This window comes from Diabrotica undecimpunctata, chromosome 10 (genome assembly GCF_040954645.1).
Source record: "Diabrotica undecimpunctata isolate CICGRU chromosome 10, icDiaUnde3, whole genome shotgun sequence".
NCBI lineage: Eukaryota > Metazoa > Arthropoda > Insecta > Coleoptera > Chrysomelidae > Diabrotica > Diabrotica undecimpunctata.
In genome coordinates, this window is record NC_092812.1 from 69,872,501 (window position 1) to 69,899,622 (window position 27,122).

Sequence of the window (27,122 nt, forward strand, 5' to 3'; positions counted from 1 at the left end):
TGGAAGCAAGAGAACGCAAAAGATATGAGAGACATGGAGTTAGAAGATTTTAGCCGTGGGCCTGCAATGGCTTTAGTGTTAATCTTCTTCTTCTTATAGGGCCGTGCACCTATAGTGCGTTGGCGAATTATCTTAAGGCCAGACGTCTGCCTTTTGCGGCATGCAAAAGATCGTCAGTGTTATTTATGCCTGTCCAGTTCTTTATGTTCTGTAGCCACGACATTTGTTTGCGACCTACTCCTCTCTTGCCTTCAATCTTTCCCTGGATGATTAGTTGAGGGATTGCGTTTTTTTTTTCAGAATGTGGCCGAGGTATCCAATTTCTCGTACCTTGATCAAATTGAGTAGTTCTCTCTCAGTATTTGCCTTTCTTAAGACTTCCTCGTTTCTCACCCTATCTGTTAATGGTATGCGGAACATTCTTCGCAACGTCCACATTTCGAAGGCCTTCAACTTATTAATGGAAGGTACTCTTAACGTCCATGTTTCCATGCCGTATAAAAATATGGACCATACATAGAATTTAACCATCCTGTAGCGGAGATTGAAGGAAAGATTGCGGTTACATAGTAGCGGTTTAAATTTGATAAAAGCTTGTCTTGCTTGTTCGGTACGGCATTTTATTTCTTGTTGAGGATCCCATTGGTCATTCATCATCATTCCCAAGTATTTAAAGGTTTTCACTTGATCGATTGGAGCATTATCTACTTGCAGTTGTATTCTTAAAAGTGCGTTTTTTCTTATTGCCATGCATTTAGTTTTTCCAGCATTTATCTTCAAGCCATATATTTTTCCTACGGTGTTTATTTTATTTAACATCAACTGCATATCATGTTCGTTGTTATTATCGCGGTGTCGTCAGCGTAACGAATGTTATTTTGTCGGGAACCCGTTTACCTTTATTCCACACTCAGAGCCTTCCAGTGCCTCTGCAAAAATGTTCTCCACATAGAGATTGAAGAGCATAGGAGACAAAATACACCCCTGTCGCAGCCCTCTTAAAATTTCAAATTCTTTTGTGTTGGTTGATTTGTTCAGTCTCACTCGTGCTTTTTGATTCCAATAGAGATTCTGGATAACTCTTATATCTTTCTCGTCAATGTTAGCGTTGTGTAGCATTTTTATCATTGCGTCATGTTTTACGGTGTCAAACGCTTTTTCATAATCGAGGAATGTTATGATGACTATATCCTTTCGTTGATCCATGCAGTTTTGTACGAGCATATTCAAGAAAGCTGCTTCACGTGTACCCAGTCCTCTCTTGAAATCAAATTGTGTCTCACTGCTTAGATCTTCCAGCTTTCTGAACATTCTTGTGTGAAGGATGCGAAGAAACACCTTAAGCAAATGGCTCATTAAACTTATCAGTCCGTGGTCTTTGCATTTTGTCGCTCTTTGTGATTTGATCATTATAAAGGTTGAATAAAGCAATCCGTTGGAATGTGGCCGGTGTTATATATGACATTGAAAATTATTTCAGCATGTCGATGTTATCATCTTTCAACAGTTTTATGGCTTCCGTAGTAATTCCATCCGGTTCAGGGGCCTTGACTAGTTTTGCTACTTTTATAGCGTACTCCACCTCGGCGCGAATAATGGGAGGACCGGATAAATTTTCCGTGGGTAGTTTCCTTGATCATTCTTCAGGCGAGTCTCATGGTGTTTCTTGTATATACTCGAAATTTCTTTAACCTTTTTATGTAGTCCAAAGCTGTCTCCCTTTTCTTGTAGTGATTCCAATTCTTCACAACGTTTTTCATCTAGCTTTCCTTTGCGTTTTTAATTCTTGCCCTTATCGTACGTTGGATTTCCTTGTATTCCTGTTGATTCTGATGTATTTTGTACTGTCTGCGTTGCTCCATTAGATCAAGTATCTCTTCCGTCATCCACTCGTTTTTGTGATTTCTTTTTATTTTACTTGCTACTACTTCGTCAGCCTCGACTATAGCTATTTTTATTTTCTCACAGGTTTCCTCTATGCAATTTCCTTGTATGTTGAGTCGTTACCATACTTTACAGTCCCCAGGTTTTTTCATTCATTTCGCCTGTCGTCAGAAAAAATAAATATTTGGATTCATCGGTGGATAATATTCTTTCCAAATTAGACCAGAGAACTAAGGATTTTCTGTGACATTCGTTGATACAGGTATCTAACAACTGCTTTTGATAAATATGGTAATAACAATATGTAATAAACAAAATATGCAAAATACTAAACTTCATTTTTTCAAGGATATTAGTATCTTTATATTATCAGCTGTGTCTCATAATTGATAAGACAAAAGACTGTTACAATACTATATTGAGAAAACAGCAGTATTAAGACATGTATCTGTTTAGTCACTTAGCCACTTAGTGAAAGAGGATAGATTAGAGTACAGATGGGAAAAGATAAGGGAATTAATAGACAACAGAGACGAAAGACAGGAAATCCCTATAATAACATTATCTGAATTGACGGAAACCTTAAAAGAGGTTAAAAACGGAAAAGCCGCAGGGCCTGGAGACATTCCCATAGAGCTGGTTAAATATGGGCCGACTGCACTTTTAGAATTAATAGTAGACCTTTTCAATAAATGTATGTGTGGAGACAAGGAAATTCCTAAAGATAGAGGGAATAAAAGAGACTGTTCCAATTATAGAGGTATTAGTGTGACGAGCTCTGTGGGCCGGTTGTACGGCATAATATTAAAGAAGAGGATTGAAAGACAGATACAAGATATTGAAGAACAAAGCGGCTTTCGTACCGGGAGATCCTGCCTTGATAATATATTTATCCTACGACAAATAATTGAAAAGCGTGTCGAAAGAAGTAGAGAGACCCATTTGGTATTTATAGACCTTGAGAAAGCATATGATAGTGTCCCGTTAAAGAAAATGTTTGAGGTCCTCGAAAGGTCCGGATTGGATTCGACGTATATCCGAGCGATATATAAATTGTACGAAAATGCAGTTAGTTGTGTAAAAATTGTAACCAGAACCTCAAATGAATTTAAAGTCACTAAAGGCCTAAAGCAAGGATGCTGTTTGTCACCGACACTCATTAAAATATACGTCCAAGAAGCATTGAGAAATTGGAGAAATAAATGTAGATTTATGGGCATCGAAGTGGGACAAGAAACTCTGTATACATTGTTGTTTGCAGATGATCAGGTGGTGGTTGCAACCGATGAGGAAGATATAAATTATATGAATCGAAAATTATTTGAGGAATATGCCAAATGGGGCTTACTGTAAACATAAGCAAAACAGAATATTTAAAAATTGGAGGAAATACCACAGATCTGAGGCTTGAAAACGCAGTCATAAAAGGCTGCAACCAGTATAAATATGTAGGAAGCATCATATCAGCAAATGGCAGAGTTAAGATAGATGTACAAAACCGAATAACCCAAGGGAAAAAATGCATCCGAATACTGAATTTATTACTGTGGTCTAATAAAATAAAGATGCATACCAAACTTCGCGTATACAGAGCAATTGTAGAACCAATTACCACATATGGTGCTGAATGTTGGACGATGACAAAGAATGAACGAGATAAAGTAGACGTTGTGGAAATGGATTATCTTAGAAGGTAATGTCGAGTATCGAGAATGGAAAGAATCAGGAATGAGGAAATACGAAACCGTACAGGAATTAGAGATACTCTTTCAGATAGAATACAAGGAAGGCAATTACAATGGTATGGTCACGTGATGAGAATGGAGGAGGAGCGGTGGCCAAAGAAAGTCTTAATGTATGTTCCGCCAGAAAGAAGGAAAAGGGGAAGACCACCAAATTCCCGGAGAAGAGAAATTACAAAAACAATGCAATCTAGAGGCTTAGAAGAGGGAGATTGGAGAGATAGGAAAAGATGGAGGCTGAAATGCGTGAAGCGGCAATCGCCGTAGGACCCCCGTTATATAATGATGATGATCTATTTAGTCACACATTGTCTTTGATTCTGTCTTCCACAGTTACAGTCAAAACGTTAGGAAGAAATAACTTCAGACAACGATCTCTAAAACCTCGAAATCAATGTACCATTATAAAAGATCTAAAAAAAATCCCCTTCTATTTCATGATGAAAAGTCCGTCAGCATCAAAAAAAATTTTAAAGAAATTACCTCAGTAGTGTAGAATAGTCCATGGGGGATTTTTAATGAGCCATGTGACCCAGCATGAATGACATATAAAACAATACTACAATATGTAATAACAGCTTTAGAAACTATGCCGTCAATTCTTATCGGTACAGGTTAGTCACAGGTAAGATAAACTTAAAACTCAAGGAGGAGGGACGTTACGGCATTTACAACTTAGATAAATAATACAAAAATAATGACCTGCGATCTAATGCCGTACAAAAATATTGGTACAAGAAACAAGGAAAATTTTTTATTTTTGGAAAACTTTTTCCCCATTTTCGGTAATTTGACATAGTCCGGTATTCATACACAAAGTTTCGGATCGGTATATAGATTATTTTTTTGCAACACCGTACATTTTGGCTTAAACAGGGATGAGAAATCTAAGGGGCAACGCTTAATTTAAACCCCCTTGCTTTGAGTGCCGATAAGAATTGGCAGCATAATTTCTAAAGTTGTTATTACATATTGTAGTATTGATTTATATGTGATTCATTCTCGGTCAAATGACCCCCTAAAAGTCTTATGTGCTTGTAGTCTAGAATGTATTTTATCTAAAATCTTTTTTAGTGGTTTGGAAACTTAGTGACAATGAAATGGTGGAACGATTATTGGTTAAATGAAGGCTTCACGACATTATTTGAATATCAAGGTGTAGATCAGTATATTCCGGAATGGAGAATGATGGAACAATTTATTATAGATAAAACCCAACCTGCCCTAGCGTTAGATGCACTAGCATGTAGTCATCCTATTTCTGCAAATGTGACCGATCCGTCTGAAATTGATGCTATTTTTGATACTATTTCTCTAAATAAGGTGAGTAAACTCTTTTGCTGTCAGACCATAACTTCTTTCGGCTATCTCGAAGAATTTTGAAGAAATTTGTCATGAGACTCCATTCAAACCGAAAATAATGTATCACTTAGATATACTGTATTAGTAAATGAAAAGAGATAATGAAAACCAAAGTACACTTAAAACACTGTACAACATTGTTCTACAAACATTTTCAGCTCCTAGCAGACATAAACCGATCAATATAAGCCGATTTACATTTCAAAATAGTTTTATTAAATACAATATTTTTATTAATTTGATCTAATACATGTTATTTCTAGGGTACTGCCGTTTTGTATATGTTGGCAAACTTTTTACACAAAGAAAATTTAGAAAATGGCCTTAACGACTATCTTATTTCCTATAAATACCAGAATGCTGAAATGAAAGAACTTTGGAATGTTTTATCAAAAAACACCAACCAAACTTTGGATGTAAAAGTAGGTAAGAGGATTTGAAGACCACAAGAGAAAAGTAAAAATGCTACAATTTTAAATTAAATTTTTAAAAAGTCCACCCGTTCAGCCAAGCAGTAGCCCAATCCTATGTATAATTGCCTTCAGGTGTTATGCTTTGAAAGGTCTGAATGATTTTTTGACGTAATTCGTCTAAATTTCCGACACTTTCGTCATGCTCATATCAGTAAATTTGTTGCTTCACATAACCCTAGACGAAAAATTCCAAAGGTGCAAGATCAGGAGAGCGAGGTGGCATTTTTATGGTACCTTTGTACTAATAACTCTATCTGGAAACATATTGTTTAAAATATCTAACACTTCCCGTGCAATGTGAGCTGGACAGCCATCTTGCTGCAACTAAATTTTATCCGTATTAATAGGTAATGCTCGAACTGGAACTGGAATTATGTGATTTCTCAGGAGATCTAGGTATTTACGACGACACAAAGCGCCCACAATGAAAAAAGAATTACGTTGTTACCTAAAATACCAGCCCAGACGTTGACTTTTTAACGGTATTGTGCTTTACAAGGAACACTTATGTGCCTATTTTCTGTAGAGTACCCTACGGTAACATATGGATTCTGATGGCCAGTTAAAGAAAAAGAAGACTCATCTGTAAGCAAGATTGTTTTCATAAAATCTTCGTCACGATTAGTGAGTTCCATCATGTCCTCAGAAAACACCATCCGTCGTTCATAATCAGCAGGGAAAATTTCCTGAGTTTTTTGCAATTTGTAGAAATGGTACTTGTTTCTTTTTAAAATATTTCGTAAAGTTCTAGCACTAATACCAGTTTCTCTTGAAATTAGGGTGCTGTTACAAGGAAAATTGATTTTAGCTAGACTACATATGGCAGTTTCACGCTGTACCCGTTCTTCATTAACTGCATGAGCTGGTTGTCATCTGGCACAGCCAGGTTTTTCAAATTTAAAAATAATGTTGTGAATTGTAGATTTTGTTGGTACAGGGCCTTCGAATGAAAACTAAAACCTACCTATTATATCGTCGACAAATTCCAAAATAATGCCATTTACTAATTTGAATTTTATGTTTAGTTGTAAAGGTTACCATTTTCCTAACTTGAAATATTAATTTCTTTATTCTGTTTTTTTGCGAATAAAACCAGAATTATTACTAATGACAAAATAAACGTACATTTAACGTTTCCGTTATCAAAAAATTAGAATTCAATCTAATGGGTGTTTCGTATATCGATACTAATTTCATATTATATTCGGTCTCTCTCTGTTATAGTAGGATCGTTTTAGCCTGTCGAATAAGTAATAAAAGTGTCTGTTCAGATTTGCCTCAGGTAGTAAGCCGTTCTCAAATTAATAATGTATTATGTTTTATAATAATTGAATATCATAATGTAAATTGAAAAACATTGAGTATGAAATATACAGGGTCATTCACGCAACATGTTGGTTAAAAGTTTTCAAATTTCTGGTCGTCAGTGATTTCTGCAAACTTGGAATAATGGGTTATGCAAAGCATTCTTCATTTTTTAAATATTTGCATTCTTCTAGCACTTCCGGTTGCACCGGAAGTCGCCATTAAGTTTCTTATTTTAAATAGAAACTGTGCTTTTTGTTATTTTTTTTTTAGAATCTACGTAAAATTCTGGATCGATTTTTATAGGGATACCATTCTCGAAAAAATAGCCGTTTTTGAGATATTTAAAGTTTTTGAAAAAATTTTCATATTACACATGCAACTTCAAAAATTAATATTGTGGTTAATATTTATGCTGAAAAAACAAAAATTCTTTTTCAGCGTGTACTAAACTTTATTTTTATTTAGGCGTAAAAAAATTTGCTGGGTGTTCAAAATTTTGTATTATATTTTTATTTTTATATATTTTATAAATATATCTATAAAAATATATATCTATATAAAACAAAGACTTATTCCTACTTCCCACACACACCTTCCCAAACCCACCGAGGTAGGTTGTCCTCCTGCGGTACAATCAGCCCCGGCTTTCCTCCGCCCCCTGGTCTTTGGAGCCAGGTCTCGACTATTCCGCGGTATCCCCCGTCAGGCAATGGGAGATTTCCGTGTATTTACATTTAAGTGGTAGGTTAGCCCATTTGGCTTTATCACTACCGGTTAAAGCAATTGTTCGGCGATCTAATGATGGTTGTGTGTGCCGTTACTTGATTTCCCTTTTCTGCACCAAGTGCAGTCGAGAGCGAGCCAGCATCGAATCCTTTCATCCGTCGTCTAATACCCAGTCATTCGTCCAGTCATGTCCTTAATCTACCTTACTTGCTAATCTAATTTTTTTGGTGCTTGCATTCAAGAGCGTCGTGCGGCGTGCCTCCGGCTCTCTCCTGCATGCGGTTTTTGTTTTATTTTTTTTTTGTTTTTTTTTTGGTGGTTGGTACCCTTTTGTGTTAATTTTTCTATCTACGTCTTAATCTATGGACAGGTATCATTACTATCTGACTCGCTATCCGATTCATCTGAATCTTCATCATTACGAATAATTAAAGGTCTTACTTCATCAATAACTTGTTCTATTTCATATGACTCTAAAATTTTTTTTTCAGTATGCTCAATACATTTCCGCCATTGTTCCTCATTGACTTGGTTTAGTGCATCTTGCCAGAGTTGTAAAACGCTGGCTTCGTCGGTGGTCTTACATGCATATTTATCATAGTAGTTTTTAGTGATGCCCCACACCAATTCAATTGGATTGTACTGGCAGTGATATGGTGGTAGTCTTAGGACCTTATGACCATATTGTAGTGCCATTTGGTCAACGACAAATTTTTTCTCAGTAATGTGTTCTTTGCACTTATTTAATAATTCAGCTTTTAAAACTAGATGTTCGTGTTCTATATTTTTCTCCGACAGCCACTTTCTTAAGTCTTCTTTTTTCCACCTGCTTGTGGGAAACTTTTCCTCCTCTCTGGTGTGATACGAAGCATTGTCTAAGACTATTAATGACGGATTTTCCAGATTTTTTAATAATTTTTCCTCAAACCAATGTTCAAAAATATCGGCGTCCATATTTCCGTGGTAATCATCAGTTTTTTTTTGTCGAAGAAAATATAAGACTAGCATTGGGTATAAAACCTTCCGTATTTCCTTCATGCAATATAATATATCTTTTGCCATTACTCGCACTAGTACTCGAATAGCATTTGGAAGAATCATCTTGCCAGGATGATTTGGTATTATTTCCTAAAATCCATGTTTCGTCAAGAAACACAAATTGTCTGGCAAATTCGGAATTCTTGTTTTTTAAATAGTTTCTTATAAATTTCCACCTTTTTCCAACAACATTGGGTAGCTCGCACAACACTTTACGATTATTGGTTTTTTTGTATCTAAAACCCATAGCTTTTAATACTTTTGATAAACTGGTCAAACCCATATCACAAAGTTCTCTGTCCTTTATGTTTTAACGATTACGATCACGATTTATAAAAAAATTGTTTTGGTAGCGCTGATTTATCCTCAAGTACTACAGCCGACCAGTTTGAGGTTCGGTACCACAAAGCAGGTAGAAAAGGGAAAGCATAACAGAGTGGCTGTAACTAGAGTCATAAATTATTTTTCGGGCGTTAATCCGAAATACGACAGGGTAAAACGACTTCACTATAATATAAACCTCATACTGTTCGTTTCGCTCTAATTATGCATGCTATATGCAGTTCAGTTTGATTACCACAACTATATTATATATATATATATATATATATATATATATATATATATATATATATATATATATATGATCGTTTTAGAGGAAGAGAGGTATAGAGGATAACTACATAAACTCGATTTAAATTAACAAATTATTTTTTAAATTCACATGACTTGAATATTTGAATTTTTTAATGCAACTTTAAAAAGTAAATAAAAAAAGATATTTTGTGATCTCTTAAATATGAGATGAATTTTGGTACTTGATGAGTTTTTCCATGAAAAACAACTTTTTCCACGACGTTGGGTATCGACATGAAAAAAATTGAGTACAAAAATCACTATATTACAAAATGTTAAAACTAAAATAGATTACCTAGTTTTTAACGGAGTTTAAACTGTGAATCTACACAATAAGTCGAAATTACTTCTTCACTCTCGCTATAAGATATTGATGACTATGGAACTGGATCTACCAAACCTTCATTCGTTGGAAGACTATTGTAGCAGGCCCAAGTTTTTTCCGGACTGGTACCACTACGGCATAAACGTACCAAGTCATTTTTTTGCGACACTTATTGGTAACATTCATGTATAGGGCTGGTCTATAGTCCAATGCCGTAAACAAAAATTCTTTTGTATTCTGAAGTGTAGTATATACTCCGCTTGTAGTTTTGCCTTTTTGTTTTAGTTTGGCGTCTTTATATTTTCTGCATAACAGACACTGATATTTTTTCGGTTTAAAGAAAGAAACATTGTAATTGTTTCAATGCATAAACTTTTGTACAAATCGTACATCTTGTTAGTTGAAAGTTTACTATCCAAATAATCTGGGTCATAAGTTGGGTCTTTAATTGTCTGAATCATTGGCTTCTTTAACAGAGTTCAAACTATTTGCTTACTTGGATCCACTTCTGTTGTTTAATATTGATGTGCTTTTTGTTTGCAACTTTTTACTCCCACTGTTTTTAAGTACGCTGTCATAGCTTTCAACCATTTTATTTTAGGTCAACTTTTCTTTTGTTTCCGTCCTCGTTAGTGAAATATTTATTTTTAGTCCACATCTCTTTGTTTGTTTGTAAATAAGACTGTTTCTTGCAATAACCCCTAAAATAATATAAAATAGTGCTGTTGAGAGAGGATCTCCTTTTTCAGTCCGATATTAATTGAGCCTTAACAACTACTCTTCAACTGCTACTATACTAGCAAGAAAAGAATATATATCTTTAATGTCATCTTAATGAGCAAAATCGAACGTCGAAGATGACTAGTTCACAAAGATTTGTGATTCACAGATATATGTAATTAACTGTTGCAGCATATCTCAAGTCAACTCAATAATATCAGCTGAAGAAGGATACTTGCATATTATCCAATCAGCACGAACTATTATACTCTATATATTATAAGACAACAGAAAAAAAAAGAAAAAACTGTGTATTACCTTTCTATTTTTAATGAAAGTTCCACATTGTAGCATTTTTACTTTTTCTCGAGTGGTCTTCATTAAAAAATTTTCGTGAAATATCTTACGTTCTTGAAAATTTCTAGGTGGTAATGGACACGTGGACGAATCAGATGGGCTTTCCACTTGTAACGTTAAAACGAGAGAATAACACTATTGTCGCCACACAAAAAAGATTTTTGGTTACAGTCGAAAAAGGAAACAATACACATCATGCACTGCCTCCTTCTGGTTATGATTATAAATGGCATATCCCTCTAACTTACTTCACTAATAATGATAGCGAAGTTAAATATGTTTGGATGAATATGACTGAAGGTAAGTATATACTGAGTACAACAATAATTTCTTTAATGATAGATACATTAGATACATTGTTTTCTAGGCCTTAGGTCTGGACTTATCTATATACTAGCATAGCATAAGTATTTTTGCTCATTTCAAACAACATTGCATATTTAAGTTAAAGACGATTTATTTTACACATTTTAAAATTAATTTCAATAAAAGAATAAAATTTTCCTCTCTTAGTTGGAATTATATAACTTGAATATGAACGAGCTCATTATCTATGTCTCATTATGTATCTGGACTTTTCCATTACTAACTGAATTTAATATTTATGGGTTTTTAAGAAAAATATTATTTTATTAGCGTAGCAAGTCTACGCTACTACCTACTTTCAAAGGTCCAATTATTTTGTCAGTTCCGGAAAGCATTTATTTAAAGTAAACGTATCGTATTTAGTATTTTTTAAGTGTTTGGTATATATTAAATTTAAATATGTCTGTTCGAAAACCGTACTGACAAACAAAAACATCGTGTCCCGCAAAAAAAAATTCAGGAAAGAGTATTTTATTGGAAAAAATCGATTTTACTTTTATAAAGACGGACATATAGAGAAGCATCAAAATACAAAAATTCGTCAAATTCCTCTTCCCGTAATTGAATGAAAATTGACTTCTTTTTGGTGCTTGAATCCGCATTTTAATAAATTGCACACAATACAGCACTCACTGTTCATTACTGTTTGCCTGGCAGCCTTGAGAGATTGTATACGGTTGCTGTAAATCTGAATTCATCTCGCAAAAACTACTGAAATTATTATAAATACAAAATACGTGAAACACGGTAAACGCTCTGTATTACAATGTGATACTTGCAATGACGTATAATAAATAAAATAGTTTATTATACGCTATTCATACGCCATTGGATACTCGAGACTGCAATACGAACTGCTCTAGTCGCCTTTAGTTCGCCCATAGTCCACAGTTTAGTGCTAAAAGATAGCACTGCTTTAGCCATATACTGTGCCTTGTCTATGTATGATAAATAATAACAATTTATTCTAATATTGCTTTGCAGGTGTAATTTCTCTGCGAACTTCATCCAAACATACAACACTACACCAGTCATTGTCCGCTGTTGCCAGTAATTGTCATTCGTAACGTAATTTAATGATTTCTTGAAAAACATACACTTAGCAAACATTTATCTTTAAATACTTGAATTATTACAAATCAATTCGAAATGTGATGTGATATGTAGTTTTAACTACTGAAAATAAATTTTAGATTTTAGGGGGCGCAATGCTTCCCTTGCATTCGTGGACAGCACGCCCTTGTTTAAGATCAACTAATCAGTCTAAATAATTTCTAGACAACTAAATTGTGAAGAGAATAAGCCAACATGTATAAGGGACGAGATTATGAGGAATTCAAAGTAGATAAAGAATAGAAAGTTTCATAAGACTTAAATAAATATGTAGATATAAATTTTGTTTATATTTACCTAACTTAGGTGACCTGCTGATACTAATATCTTATAAATAATTTATGGTATATTTTTTAGCAAAATTTGAAGTTGGCGATATAAAATGGATCAAAGCCAACGCAAACCAAACAGGTTTCTACAGGGTTATGTACGACGACGATATTTGGGCATCATTAATTAAGGTCTTAAAAACCAATCACAAGGTTTTTAGTGCCGCCGACAGAGCCAGTTTAATTGATGATGCATTCTCTTTATCCAGGTATGTTTGTATGTATTTAATATGGAGTGACTGATTTTCTGAACTACTTCGTTCAGTGCTGTTTCTGTTGATTTTCCATCTTAATATGCAAGATGGTTGCCATTGAGAGATTGATCCCTCAATGGCCCCTCCTTAATGTGTCCATCAATAATGTTTTCTATTGCCTTCCACAGAAATTATGTAAGACTGATCGGCCTGTAACATTTAGGTAGGGCGTTGTCTTATTGTCCTATTTTGTGTATGTACATCACCCATACAGTTGTCCAAGTATTCCGTATAAAACCTAGTGCTATATGCTAACCCTAAAGATCTTGGTTAGAATGGGCAAGAAGATGTATAATCCTTTTTGTAATAGGACAGGAAATGTTCCATCCTTTCCTGGAAATTTAAACGGAGCAGAGTGGTTTATAGCCCATTTGAATTCTCCGGTTTGATGTTTATTGCAGAGAATTCTGTATTCTTTCCTATGACGTTTAGGTCGTTCTAGGTTTTCAGCTTGAATCTGCTCATCAATAATAATTGTTGTTCCTGGGAAGTGGTTATGTAGTTAGAGCTCTAAGATTTCCTTTTAAGATTCGGCATAGGTGGCATCAGGACTTTTAAGTAGGCCTGGTCCCCGTTCTGGATCTTTGAAAAAATCTTGTGGATTCTAGTGATGGCAATTATATCTAAAATACTCTGGCAGAACCTTTTCCAAGATTCCCTTTTCGCTCTTCTTTGCTCTTTGTTATATTCATTATGAGTTTTCCTATATGTTTCGCAGATCCCCAACTCTTTGGCTTTATTCGATAACCTCGTTACTTCTTTTCTTAGTTTTTACAGTTTTTTGATCCACAAAGGTGTTTGTTTTGGTTTTGGTTGGGCAGTTCTCCTGGTATGATGTGAGAATTGATTCCCTGATACGATCATTGACCTCTTCAATATTTAAATATGCTTTGGTATTACTAATTGTATTTCCTATCTTTGCTTCTAAATCGGTTCGATATCCTTCCCAATTTGTGCATTTCAGGTCCCTGTAGCTAATTAAGGGTGGTTTACCTGTATATAAGGTAAAGTCAATGTGTCGGTGATCCGAGCTCGATGGCTCTTTTGATACATGCCAGGTAAAAATTTTGCTGCTAATTTGTTCAGTACCTATAGTATTATCAGAAACTTCCTTACTTTTTTATTGGTAAAGGTATGATCATTACCTTTATTGTTCAATATGTGCGCTTCCCCTAGAATATAGTTAAACAGGTAGTCATCTCGTTCATCGGTCCTTTTGCTTCCCCATACCATGTGATGTGAGATAGCATCACAGCCGATGATGATTGTCCATTCCTTCCACAGTGTTCGATTACTTTTCGAATCGCCATAGGAAGGAGATATGTTGCTGCTCTTTCACCTGAGAAGTATACATAGCATATGACTATATCCCGTCTGCTCGCTTCCTCTCTTATATAGATTTGAGCTGCAATCACATCTTCCTTGCAAAAACCTTAAAGTAAGATGCGATTAATATCATTTCTAAGTACAATAAACGCTCTGGGACTTGGGTTCCAGTAACCCAAGTCTCCTGGATTAGTGCTACATCTGTAGCTTCATTTGCCAATCTTCTGCCAATGGTGAGGAGGATTGGTCCGAGTAAATCAGGGACCACTCCTTTGAGCCCCAATGCTCCCAGGTTTTCCTTCACGCACTTCACAATGTAGCGTGAGGTGTTCTAGTCCTACTACTGAATTATCTTCGATTTGCTGTTGCTTGTCTGGGCGCCGACTTGACCCAGTTTGGCGACTAGTGCTCGAGTGTGTTGGGACCTCCTGCCCGTTTTTAAGTTTTTTTTGGCGTTGTATGTGTGTTTTTTTCATCTCTGAGATCTAATACAAGTCATTTGACTTCCAGACTATTAATATTATTATAATTATTAATACACGGGGAATTTGTAATTTATAAAACCTTCACGCTGAACCGACCATTCACTATTTTTAGAGCTGGAGTTCTCAACGTAAGTGTAGCATTAGAACTATCCTTATACTTAAATAATGAAAGGGATTATGCTCCTTGGGCAGCTGCTATAGAACACTTGAAGTCTTGGGCTCGACGATTATCTGAATCTTTAGCATATAAATCCTTTCTGAAGTATATGCGGCTCTTACTGACACCAGTTACGAAGTATGTTGGATGGAACAAGAACAAATCACATATGGAAAAGTAAGTTTTCATTATTTTTTATAATTCTATTTCTAATATTGTATTTAGAGTTTTGTTTGTAATTAAATATAAACTGTGTATATAATTCAAACATTGTAAATGTTTATTACTTTAATTTTGTAATTAGCGTCATCTGAGCTCATTATGTGACTATAATTATCGTGTCGTATAGGGTAAACTACTTGCATTTTTTCTGTATATATGTATATAAGTATTTACGAGGTATTAGATGGTTTATGTATACAGACATTTTGTTTTAGAATTATTTTGTTTTTTTTTTGTTTATTCTCATATTTGACTCAGTTAAATTAATGAGTAAAGATTTTTGAAACGAAATGCGTACGGTCCTGATTTTTCAGTCTATCGCTAAAACTACCACACACCTACCATTGTGCCGACATGAGCGGCATCGCTGCGCGCCGTAAGACCAACACTGCGTTCTAACTGTGGCTTCTACTATAATTCCAATTACTTTTAGAGAAATAGACGTTTTTCACTGATGATGATCCGATAGGATTGAAAACGTTCTAAAAATTTATAAATCCATTTTGCATAATTTTTAAAATTTTTAATAAACTTTATATTATTTTACCAAAGAATTTTTTACTTCATGGTACGTGTTCTTTTGTTTCTATTTATTTTGGAAGCTTCGTTCTCTTCCTCCTGGCTGGAATCGCTGTCTTCTTTAGTAGCTTCCATGTAGTTACTGCTTGAATAGCAGAGTGGATCATAGATCTGCTTCTTGGTTTTCTTGCATTCCTGCTGTCAAAACTTCATTTTCTACTACTACTATAGTCTTAAACAACATCCAAATTCACTAATGTAAACATATTTGAATTTGGACTTATCTCCATTGCCCTTTGGTGTGTATTTCCCTGGATTTTTTTCAGTAATCTCTGTGTTTTGTGCACTTTCACCAAACTGCAATTATTATTTTATCAACTATTGTTTTAAAACTTTCACTTCGGCCACTATCACCGCGCTCCCGAGTTTTGCTTGTACTTGGATTTTTTTGATACGTAACACACTGGATTAACCACTCCCGTAGAGATCGTCCTGCATACGACCAAAGCGTTCATGGCTGGATTACGACGATCAAAGAACAGCAAAATTACAGATAATTCCACATAGAGAAGATATCGAGTATTGAAACTTGGTAGTATATCGACGAGAGCTTTATGTCGAAAATACACGATGTGTCAAATTTAGGGCAAAAAAGTAGAGAATTTGCAAAAATATGCATCCGATATCTTCGAATTGCATCAAAAATGTTAATATTTAGTATTCTGCATGTTAAAACATGTTGGTTCGAGCTTAGAATTCCCCATCTAATCTTTGTATAAATCCTTGTATCGGTTTATTCACTTACAAAAGCAGGATAGGGGAAGTATGCCTATGATGTTACAATGTTACATTATTACAATTTTTTTTCTAGTTCAGTTGAATGTACCAATTAAGCTGGACATATAAAGGTCAAAGGGAATATGAATTTTTATAGTAAAAAATTGAAATATCAGAAATGGCAAATGGGCCATCATAGGCACATTCCTTGCCTATGATGGCATGGCTGCACAGTATAATAGAAAAAAATATGTTTAATTGGAATTTTCGCATTTCATTCAAAGAGAACAATAATACAACAAATAAAAAAAGCAACACACATTAAAACAATTAAGAACATAAATCACAATAAAATATCTTACATTTTTTATCGACCCCAGCGCATTCAGAGTGACACCAGGATTGGCACTCCTGACATTTAATCCAGCATTCTTTCGACTTTGAGAAGGAATAGAGGCCATTACAATACAAGCAAGCGACGTAGGAATCATCATCTTCAAAATTTTCGTTATCGCTCGCGGATTCCTGTTCCTCATGTCCTGTTACTCATCATTTCTCTCTATCCCTTCTTTTGCCATTCGGTATAATGTTCGTTTTTCAGGAAAAGTGTCATCTACTGATTTCAGTTCTAATCCACTGTTGTACTTAGCTTTTCCTTTAGGTTCTATCTTCTGTTTTCTTTGTCGTTTAACTTTGTTTGCCAGTTTTCTTCGTTCTACATTTTTTCTTTTTCAACAACCTTATCTTGTAATTCTTGAATTTCAGGGTGGGGCAGCGTCCATTAATTCATTATTGAACCTTTTTCTGGGAAAAATAAATGCAGGTGGTACAAAAGTACCAATTGCATTCATCGAACATACAACTGTTAAATGCTCGTACCTCGTTCCGCACTGCTCAGTGCTTCAACTTGTTTTCGTCCCTTGGTTGCAACCACTTTTTGAGGCCTTGTTTGAATAGTAGTAAGACCCGATTCATCAACGTTGAATACATTTTCGTATTGAAAGTTGTATGTATCTAAAACTGTTGCTAAAGAGATCAAATATGCTTTAATATTGTTCTTATTAAATGCTTGTGTTCGCGCGAGAGATGTATTTTCTGGTGTTCTGAGTGAAATGGTACTATTTCTTTTTAAAAAATCCCTCACCCACTTCCATCCAGCAAGACGAGTCGTTTTGTTGAATTTGTGTTTGATGTTATTTCTCTCAGCAAGTTCAAAAACTAATCGTCTCAAATTTAGCGTTGTAAGACCAAAAAATCTTGTTTCCATATCAATCACATGAGTAGCTAACTCTTGCTCAAGATGAGGAGGTAGTGTAATTCGTCGGCCACCCAAATCCCCTTTTCTTCCACCGGAGTTGTTTGCAAAACGTCTACGGAGTGTCGTAGCCGGAACATTAAAAGTTTTGGAAGCCAACAGATGTCCATCTTCTTTTCTTGGATGTGTTGAATTGCCATATTCATGTTCTCTTCCGATCACTTCTGCCTATGTTTCTTGGTAGACGCCATATTAATAAAGGCCCTGCAATAAAACCTAGCCTTTATATCTGATATCAGGAGATATTCGACTGTTTAAGGTATAACTAGATAATGACAATCCAATTTTTAAGGATTGTACTAAACCTTTAAGGATATTTCAGATATACACTTAAATTTACTATTGAAGATTTTGTGCGATTTAAAAGCTCCAAATTTGTTTTAAAAACCCTACAAAATGGTATTGTTTATCTACTTTTACCTTAATAGAAGTAAAAAGTTGAGTTTTTGAAATTTTTGCAATTATTATTCATTTTCCTTTGATGGCATATAACATGTGCACATGATGGCATACTGTGCCATCATTGGAACACATCTGCTATGCCGTCATAGGCAAGTACGCATCAGATTTAAAGCAGAGCGTTATCTTCTAGCACCACAATGGCAGAAGTTAAAATGCATTGCCTACTGAAGCTTAATACTAATCAAAATTGCATACTTACTCTGGATATTTTAACTTCAGACGAGAAGCGGCAAAAAACTGTTTGTGTTAACGTGCGTTATAATAGTTCAACACTCAACAAATCACACTTTCCGTTACAGACTTATCTGTGGAAAGTGTTAGTAACTTTCCCGTTGCAAATGAACACTGTCTATGTGCATGCCTATGCAGCCGATATCGTTCGACAGAAAACGATTTATAAATTACACGTGGTATGCCATCAAAGGCAGCATGCCATCGTAGGCATATTTCCCCTAATAAGCAAAATCCATATTATATACTAGCTACTATTATAAGATAATAATAATATATTTTATTAGTATAAATTATTTTATAACAGAAAATTATTTATTTAGAATTTTATTATTTTAGACTTTTAAGAGGACGAGTTCTATCTGCTGCCATACTGTGTGAGCTAAACGAAACCATATCCGTGGCAAAAACTCATTTTCAGAACTGGATGATACAAAACAAAACTGTAGATCCAAATTTGAAAGAAATAATCTACTCTGCAGGAGTTAAATATGGAGGGATGAATGAATGGCAATATTGCTGGAATTTTTACAAGAACTCAACAGATGGGAATGAAAAGCAAATGCTGTTAAAAGCGCTGGGGGTTGCTTCTGATCCCTGGTTATTACAAAGGTAATGATTGTAGATTGTAAGTTTTAAACGGCCGTTTGGCTATGTTGACGTTTTACACATTGCGAACTAAAAGTATAGACTCTACATCCATACTTTAGCCGAAAAGATCTAGACTTCTAAAATAGCTGATTATCCGTTAAATATATGTTTGTACCTGATCACGTTTTAAAGACATGTTCCAGTTATTCATGGCGTTGGCGAACAATTGCCCTGTATTTGCAGTATGTTTGGGTTTTTCCTTTGCATTTTCGCAAAATCTGCTTGTTGCTCTAACTACTTTACCTATTTTACAGATATTATATTTCAGGTAATTTTTTACACATTATATTATTATATTCCTTATTAATTATGTTGATTTTCCGGGATTTATTTCCGGTGGGAGGGGGGTGAAAATTATGTCATCCCTATTAATACTGCGACAGACTATTCCAGCCAAATTAAAAAAAAAAAGTAAGTTTTTACGGTCAATTTCAAATTTTTCCGAGGTTTCCCATATTTCCCGGCCGGTGAAAACTATGTAGTTATTCATATTTCGACGAACTACCCCAGGCATCTAGCTACAATGGAAGCCGAGATAATGTAAATTTTTCCTACGTGTTTTAATTTAAAGTTCCGATCTCGAAAAAAAAAAACGGAGCTGAAACAGTTATTCTCCACTTTCCTATGTCGATCTTTCGAAAGTACCTTCGTTTCGAAGGGCTGTAAGTTTCGAAAAATTGGATGAATTTTATAGCTATAAGTTTCAATATAAAGTTTAGACTTTCATTAAAAATTTGTGCAAATTTTACTTCTTTATTTTTATAAACAATGGAGATATGATTTTTTTTAAAATAGTGCCTAACTTCGTTCCTATTGGTCATAGAAGGTTTTCTTTAATGTGAGTTTTTTTACCAGCTATCCAGTGATTGTACGTACAAGTCTGTAGCTTAAAAAATATAGAAGTTATTACAATTGTTTATAAGTAAAAAACATACCCCTTTTTCAAACGTTTATTTTGTAAATAATTTCAATGAAAACGCAATATACATTTAACTTCTGAGATAGTTTAAGTCTTAAAGAATCCTATGTAATTTGCTAAATGTGTCTAGCATCATTAATAGAGCAAGTTCAATAGTTTAAATATTTAGCCTCAGGGATAAACAAATTAAATAACTTTTAAACTATTTGACCGATTGGGGGGAAACTTAGCACCCATTTAAAAGACGGTAATTCCTCGATGTTCAAATGTATTAATAATATTTTATTTTGTTCATAAAAAAAATAATAAAATTTATAAATTAGTGCAAAAAAACTGCTTTTTTGCAAATATCTCCGTAAATTATTTATCAATTTGAATTTAAAAAACGGGAAAATAAAGATATTCTTGATATAAAAAAATGATATTAATATTGTTTATGTAAAATAAAAGGGAAAAAACTTATAGAAAAAAATCAAATTGTGCCCATAAATTATTGTCTAAAAAAAAACGCAAGCTAAAAATACGAGTACTTTTTCATCTATTCGTCATCTAGTAACCACCACCTATGTCTTAAAAGCTTCAGACATCTGCGAAAAATTTTTCGACCTTTTTTTTTAACCAGACTGGGCTATATTGATATAGTTTGTAACTTTGTAAACTCAGAATTTCTTTTACGTTCTAATTTTAGAACTTTTTAGCGCATTCTTATATTATCTTAGAGCCTTTTTATAGTCCTAAAAAGTAATGATAATTATTAAAAAAGTTCTCTACGTGTTAATTAAAATTCCAAACTAGATTTGTTTCAAAATCTCATGAATATCAATTCGCATGCGCAAAAAATTAACTTCAAAAGCATAAATGTGATTGTAATATTATTTATAGGTATTTAATAGAAACTCTGGATACTAACCTAGTCAAACCCGAAGATGTCAAACTGGTTCTAGAAGTAGTAGCCGCAAATCCAGAAGGAAGACTATTGGCATGGAGACACCTAAAAGCCTATTGGCCTACAATGCACTCCCTATACGGAAATAGTACAATGTTAATGGGAAATCTCATATCAGCTGTTACAGCACACTTGTCTACACCATATGATTTTTACGAGGTATGAGATGACTCGCTTTTCTAAATAATTTTTGAATAGTTTTTAATAATTTTTTTAACTAGTGTGATTAATAGTAGTAATTAGCAATAACAAAAAACACAGATTTTGTTAACTGGTTTATATGTTATAGGTATCAACATATTTTAATGGCATGGACGTAGGATCAGCTTCAAGGGCATTAGAGCAGAGCTTAGAAATAATTCAGTTGAATATCAACTGGGTTTCGCAGAATGAGGAAGAAGTGAACAATTGGCTTCGTAAAAATTTGAAATAGATCTAGTAAATATTAACTTAAAACAGACAAAAAAGTTTTGCACCAATTCTGCGTTCGTCTCTATACTCTATGGATTTACTAGTAAGACAGAATCTTAAGTAATTATTGTTGAGTAGTGTTTTGTTTATATTTTTAGATTAAGTAACATTTCATTAAAGTTCCTTTAACTCATATACAATTAAATTAATACATTCTGTGATAAATTTTATGCAGCAACTATCTACAATCAGTATTTAATACAGTTTCTAGTTTTCCTGCTCAGAAATAACCTTCCAAAAGATATAGCTATTAGAATTAAAAGTAATTTGTTTTTCTACATTAGATATATAGAGTTTTCTTATGATGATAGTGTGTACTATGTATAGAACACTGTTTATTAAGACAGCACCTGAAAAATCGAAAACTTGTGAAGGATGCACCATGAATATGTTAACTGCCATCTCTTAAGGCATACCAATGTATGGTACTTAGCGCCTAGAAGAACTTAGGAGATCTCATAAACGACTTCTTCCTTATCTAGACCTCTACATATTGTTAAATAGTCAGGATCTTTCCATAGAACACATCATTTACATCCTTTTATAGTTAGTTTTTACTATATTTTTGTTTTTTCCTTAACATAACCAAAGTATTTAAAATATCCCAGAGATCTATTTTGGTAGACGGCTTAGATCTTATATTTATTTGTGGGCAGCAGTCGGACAAAAAAAGAAATCCAAATTGATACTAAAAAAATTAAATTTAGGAAAAAGCAAATTTAGCTAATCTGCTATCAGAGAAATAATAATAATGCTTGGATAATCATCCAAACCTTTTGAAACTTTCTGAAGTAATTTGGTAAAGAGTGGACAGACTTTTTCTTTTTGTGAACACACATTTATTACAGGTTAAGCAGTATATCTATTAGGCCAGTAAAGAAAAAAAAAGCTAAAAAAATCTTATACAGGTTTTTGAAGGTTCTAAAAGGAATGTGAGGGATAGCTGATGACAAATCCTTGAAGACGTACAGCTGATTTTGCTTTGTTTTTTTTTATCATCATCATCAGTGGCATTAAATCTCGTTATGAGCCAAAGCCTTCTTCAGAACAATCTTCCATTCGCCCCTGTCTCTAGCAACTCTTCTCCATGCTTTAACTCCGATGGATTTTAGGTCATCCTCTATGTCATCTTGATACCTAAGTTTTGGTCTTCCTCTGGCTCGTCTTCCCACTGGTCCTCTTCGGTCGAAAATTTTTCTGATCATTGCATCTTCATCTCGCCTAATTACATGTCCTATCCATCGAAGGCGTGCTAATTTAATACATTTTACAACGTCAGGTTCCCCAAAACTTCTATATAACTCAAAGTTGTAGCGCCTACGCCACAAACCCTGTTCTTGGATTCCTCCCATATATTTTACTTATTTTTCTGTCGAAACGTTTCAGAAATTCTTGGTCGTTCTGTGTAAGTGACCACGTTTCAGACCCGTATGTTAACACTGGCCTTATTAGTGTTTTATATATGGTAACTTTAATTTTTCTGGGTAGTTTTGGGGCCATATGTTTCCTCAAGCCATAATAGCACTTATTGGCAAGCACTATTCTTCTTTTAATTTCTTTGCTGACATTGTTGTCTTTGGTCAGCAGCGAGCCCAGATAGACGAAGGTGTCCACACCTTCCAGTTCCAGATCATCAATTAATAGTCTAGGTATCTGGTTGCCTGATCTAGTACAATACATATACTTGGTTTTCTGTGCGTTTATTTTTAATCCCATTCTAAGTGCAGACGCCCTTAGTGATCGAAATGCTTCGATCAGAGATTCTGTGGACCTGGCAATGATGTCTATGTCATCTGCATATCCGACCACTTGTACAGATTTATTAAAGATGGTGCCATTCGTATTAATATGGCACTCTCGAATTACTTTTTCTAGTGCAAGGTTAAATAAGAGACACGACAGTCCATCTCCCTGTCTTAGTCCATTTTTACAATGGAAGGGTCTGGAAAAGTCGTTTTGGATTCTGACTACACTCTCTACGCCTGTGAGTGTTAGTTCCGTTAGTTGAACAAGATGAAGCGGCATTTGAAATTCCACCATAGCCTATAGAAGTTTTTGTCGGTTGAATGAGTCGTATGCGGCTTTGAAATCCACGAATATGTGGTGGGTGTCGACTCCGAACTCAAGCGTTTTCTCAAGAATCTGTCTGACTGTGAAGATTTAATGCGTTGTTGATGTATTGGGTCGGAAACCGCACTGGTAGTTCCCAACTATTTGTTCAGTATAGGGGATCAATCTTCTGTACAATACGTTGGACAATACTTTATATGCCACGTTAAGTAGGGTGATGCCCCTATAATAAAAGTTACAGATCTTAAAAAGTTTAAATTAGGACCAATTGGAGGTTCATATTTAAGGCACGTTTACACGTGTCCAGTAGCTGGCGTCAGTCTACTGGCATGTCAGTGCTTGACTAGGACAGCGCTGGACAGGCAGGTTTACACGTATACAGTAGCTGATGTCAGTCTCATTGGCACGCCAGTTCCTACTTGGCAAAGTCAGACGTTTGTTGTACTCTTTACAGGTACGCCAGCGACTGCAGCGATGTGTTTACACATGTCTACAACCGTTGACGCGGTGTTCAAGGGGACGCGGACGAGAGCCACTGCATGAAAAATAGACCGCTCTCTATTCGAGACAGCACTGAACTGGCGCAAAAAAGTGTTTACATGATGCCAGCGCTCTCGTGTCAGTGCGACTGGCGCCATTTACTGGATACGTGCAAACCTGCCGTTATTTTCCTATGCCATAGGAATAGGTTGCGGGATCGGCGAATAGGCCAGCCGTCGATATGATCGTAGCGGCTGGCTCGAGTTATCTACTTGCTTGCTTACTTATCCATACATCAATTTTTTTTTGTTTTTTTTTATTATACATATTAATAATTTTAAAGAATTGATACAGGGTCGACTGACGATTTTTAAATATATAAAATTTAAAATTGCGATTAAACAGGCCGCAATAAATTGACATATATAATATATGGATTCAATGTTTTTTGTGTATATGTGATAATATCTTTAACATTGTTATGTATGCTTCCAGTTATTACCTAGTTATTTGCTTCCACTCGGACCTCTCGTGTAACAATCTCCATACACTTGTATTCATCGTTGAAATTCGTCCTCCATCATCAATCCTCCGTCATCCAATCATCTCGTTCTGAGTCTTCCGTTATTATTCTACTAATTAGGTTCTGGTTATCTACTATTTTTCAGTTTTTTTTATAGCTTTATATTTGCTAAATATTGGCAGTATAAGATTTGAAGTGATTCCAGGATATTTCAAATCCATAACTCGTGCAAATATTTGCAACTTCTGGACTATTAACTGGTTAGTTGATGTTACTAAGGAAGACCCCTCTGAAATAATATTGGGAAATTTTGGAAGCGAAGGCAGAAATGATAGAGGCAAACAACTACTGACTTTCCTTTTGGAAAACAATCTTTATCAAATGAACAGCTTCTTTAAAAAGGAAAAACACAGAAGATGGACATGGGAAAGTCCTGATGGAAAAACAAGGAACGAAATCGACTATTTCTTAACAAACAAAAAAGAATTATTTAAAGACGTAAATGTGCTAAACCAGTTCAGTACAAGCAGTGATCATAGGTTAGTAAGAGCTAAAATAACGATATCAACCGAAAAAGAAAGACTCAAAATGATAAATAAGAAACAACCAAAGAAATGGACAAAACCAACTAACATTCAGGAGTTCGAAAAATATATTGGTAATTCATTGAAAGATACCACAACAGCAGACATCAATATATTGAACAAACAAATAGTCAACACAATACAACAGGCTCAAACTAAATATTGTCCGACAAGCAAAAAAGATGAAAAACTGAGTCAACCCACGAAAACCCTTATAGAACTAAGGCAACAAATGAAAGGAGATAACACTACAAGCAAAGAAGCGATAAATCAAATAAATAAGACGATCACAAAGGCAATAAGAAAAGACATAAGAAACTACAATGTAGAAAAAACAAAACAGGCAATAGAGCAAAATAAGAACATGAAAGTTTTGAAGAGGAGCGTACAAAAGGGGAAAATAGAAATTAACAAACTGAGAAACAGCACTGGAGAAGAAACAACGAACAGAGATGAAATATTAAGAATAGTCGAAGAGTTCTACACAGAGTTATATAGATCAAGAAAAAAAGATAACAATACGGAACTTCCAATTACACTAAAAACTGGGGTATTAAACCAAGGATCAGATTTAATGTCCGATATAACAAAATCAGAAATCAAAGAAGCCCTGAAGAAAATGAAAAATAATCGAACCCCGGGTGAAGATGGAATAGTATCAGAAGCACTAAAAATTGGAGGGGATGTATTACTTAAAAAAATTAAACAACTTTTCAATATCTGCCTTCACAGCGCCAATATTCCAACAGACTGGAACAACGCTACTATGATTCTATTACACAAAGCAGGAGATAAAGCAAATTTAGAGAATTACAGAGCGATTAGCCTCCTCAGCCATATATATAAGTTGTTTACGCGAATACTAGTTAAGAGAATGGAAAGAAAATTAGAGACTTATCAACCAAGGGAACAGGCAGGATTCCGAAAAAGTTACGGAACAAATGACCATCTACAAAGTATAAAAACCCTAATAGAGAAAGCAGTGGAATACAATAAACCTCTAGTTCTAATATTTATCGATTTTCACAAAGCCTTTGACACAGTTGAGCTAAACAAAATATTACAGGCGCTTAAAGAATGCAGGCTAGATTATAGATATACTAAATTATTATACAAAATATACCTGCAGGCAACAACCACTGTCAGATTACATACTAACAGTAATCGCATAAAAATAGAACGGGGGGTTAGACAAGGAGACCCAATGTCACCTAAACTTTGTCACCCATGCTTTTAAGAATTTGGATTGGATGACAAAGGGAATAAAAATAGATGGAGAATATCTAAACAACTTACGTTTCGCCGATGATATACTTATAATAGCTGAAGATCTAGGTATGGCAAGAGAGATGGTACAGGAACTCGTTGTGGCTACAGAAAGTGTAGGTTTAAATATAAATATCTCGAAAACAAAAATCATGACCAATTTGGTACCCAACCAGAACATCAGTATTGGTGGAAAAGAAATAGAACTCGTAGATAGATATAAATACCTGGGACATGAAATTATGATTGGCAGGGATAACCAGACTCATGAACTGAAGAGAAGAATCGGCCTTGGGTGGGCAGCATTTGGAAAACTGAGAGAAACTTTTAAAAGTGAGCTGCCCACATGCCTAAAGAGAAAGGTATTTGATCAGTGCGTCCTCCCAATCTTGACGTACGGAGCAGAAACACTTACCTTAACAAAAGCAGCAGCTACCAAACTGAGAGTCACGTAGAGAAGAATGGAGCGGTCCATGTTAGGAATAACTCTGCGAGACAGAATAACCAACGAAGACATCAGGAGAAGAACCGGAGTGACTGACATCATCGAGAAGATAGATAAAATGGAGATGGGCAGGACACATAGCCAGAATGACAGATGGGCGATGGACAAAGAGGTTATTGGAATGGAGGCCAAGGGAAGACAAGAGAAGCGTCGGTCGACCACCTACAAGATGGACTGACGATTTAAGAAGACTCAATAAAAACTGGATGAGAGCGGCGCAAGATAGACGGGGTTGGAAACATGAGGAAGAGGCCTATGTTCAGCAGTGGACTCTTGAGGCTGGATGATGATGATGATGATGTTACGACTATTATGATGTATTATTATGATTGACGACAACTTGTGTTCTAATTAACTTGAAGTATTGATTTTTCATATATCACATCTTCATAGTAATAAAAATAGCTTTTTGGGTATAAAAAAAAATGAGAACTGATTTTGTGATTTTGTCACAAGGTACAATCACGTCTTATACTTTGGGACAGTGACATTTGTACCTTGGAACGAAATATGTTTATACAAGAATGTTTATTCTTTTTACTTTGTTTTAGAATAAAGGAGTGATAATTGCAACATTAAA

At 34.8% G+C, this 27,122-nt stretch overlaps 1 protein-coding gene across 1 annotated transcript in view; it reads left to right on the plus strand.

The window, feature by feature from the left end:
- LOC140452361 (endoplasmic reticulum aminopeptidase 1-like) overlaps window positions 1-26,846 on the plus strand; it is a 61,737-nt gene extending 34,891 nt beyond the window's left edge. The window contains exons 8-15 of the mRNA XM_072546567.1: window positions 4,701-4,949; window positions 5,252-5,410; window positions 10,640-10,871; window positions 12,408-12,588; window positions 14,557-14,778; window positions 18,467-18,739; window positions 20,580-20,802; window positions 20,933-26,846. Of these exons, the coding sequence (XP_072402668.1) occupies window positions 4,701-4,949; window positions 5,252-5,410; window positions 10,640-10,871; window positions 12,408-12,588; window positions 14,557-14,778; window positions 18,467-18,739; window positions 20,580-20,802; window positions 20,933-21,076 (1,683 nt within the window). The 3' untranslated portion in view covers window positions 21,077-26,846. The remainder of the gene's footprint in view (window positions 1-4,700; window positions 4,950-5,251; window positions 5,411-10,639; window positions 10,872-12,407; window positions 12,589-14,556; window positions 14,779-18,466; window positions 18,740-20,579; window positions 20,803-20,932) is intronic.
- The last annotated feature ends 276 nt before the right edge of the window (window positions 26,847-27,122 follow it).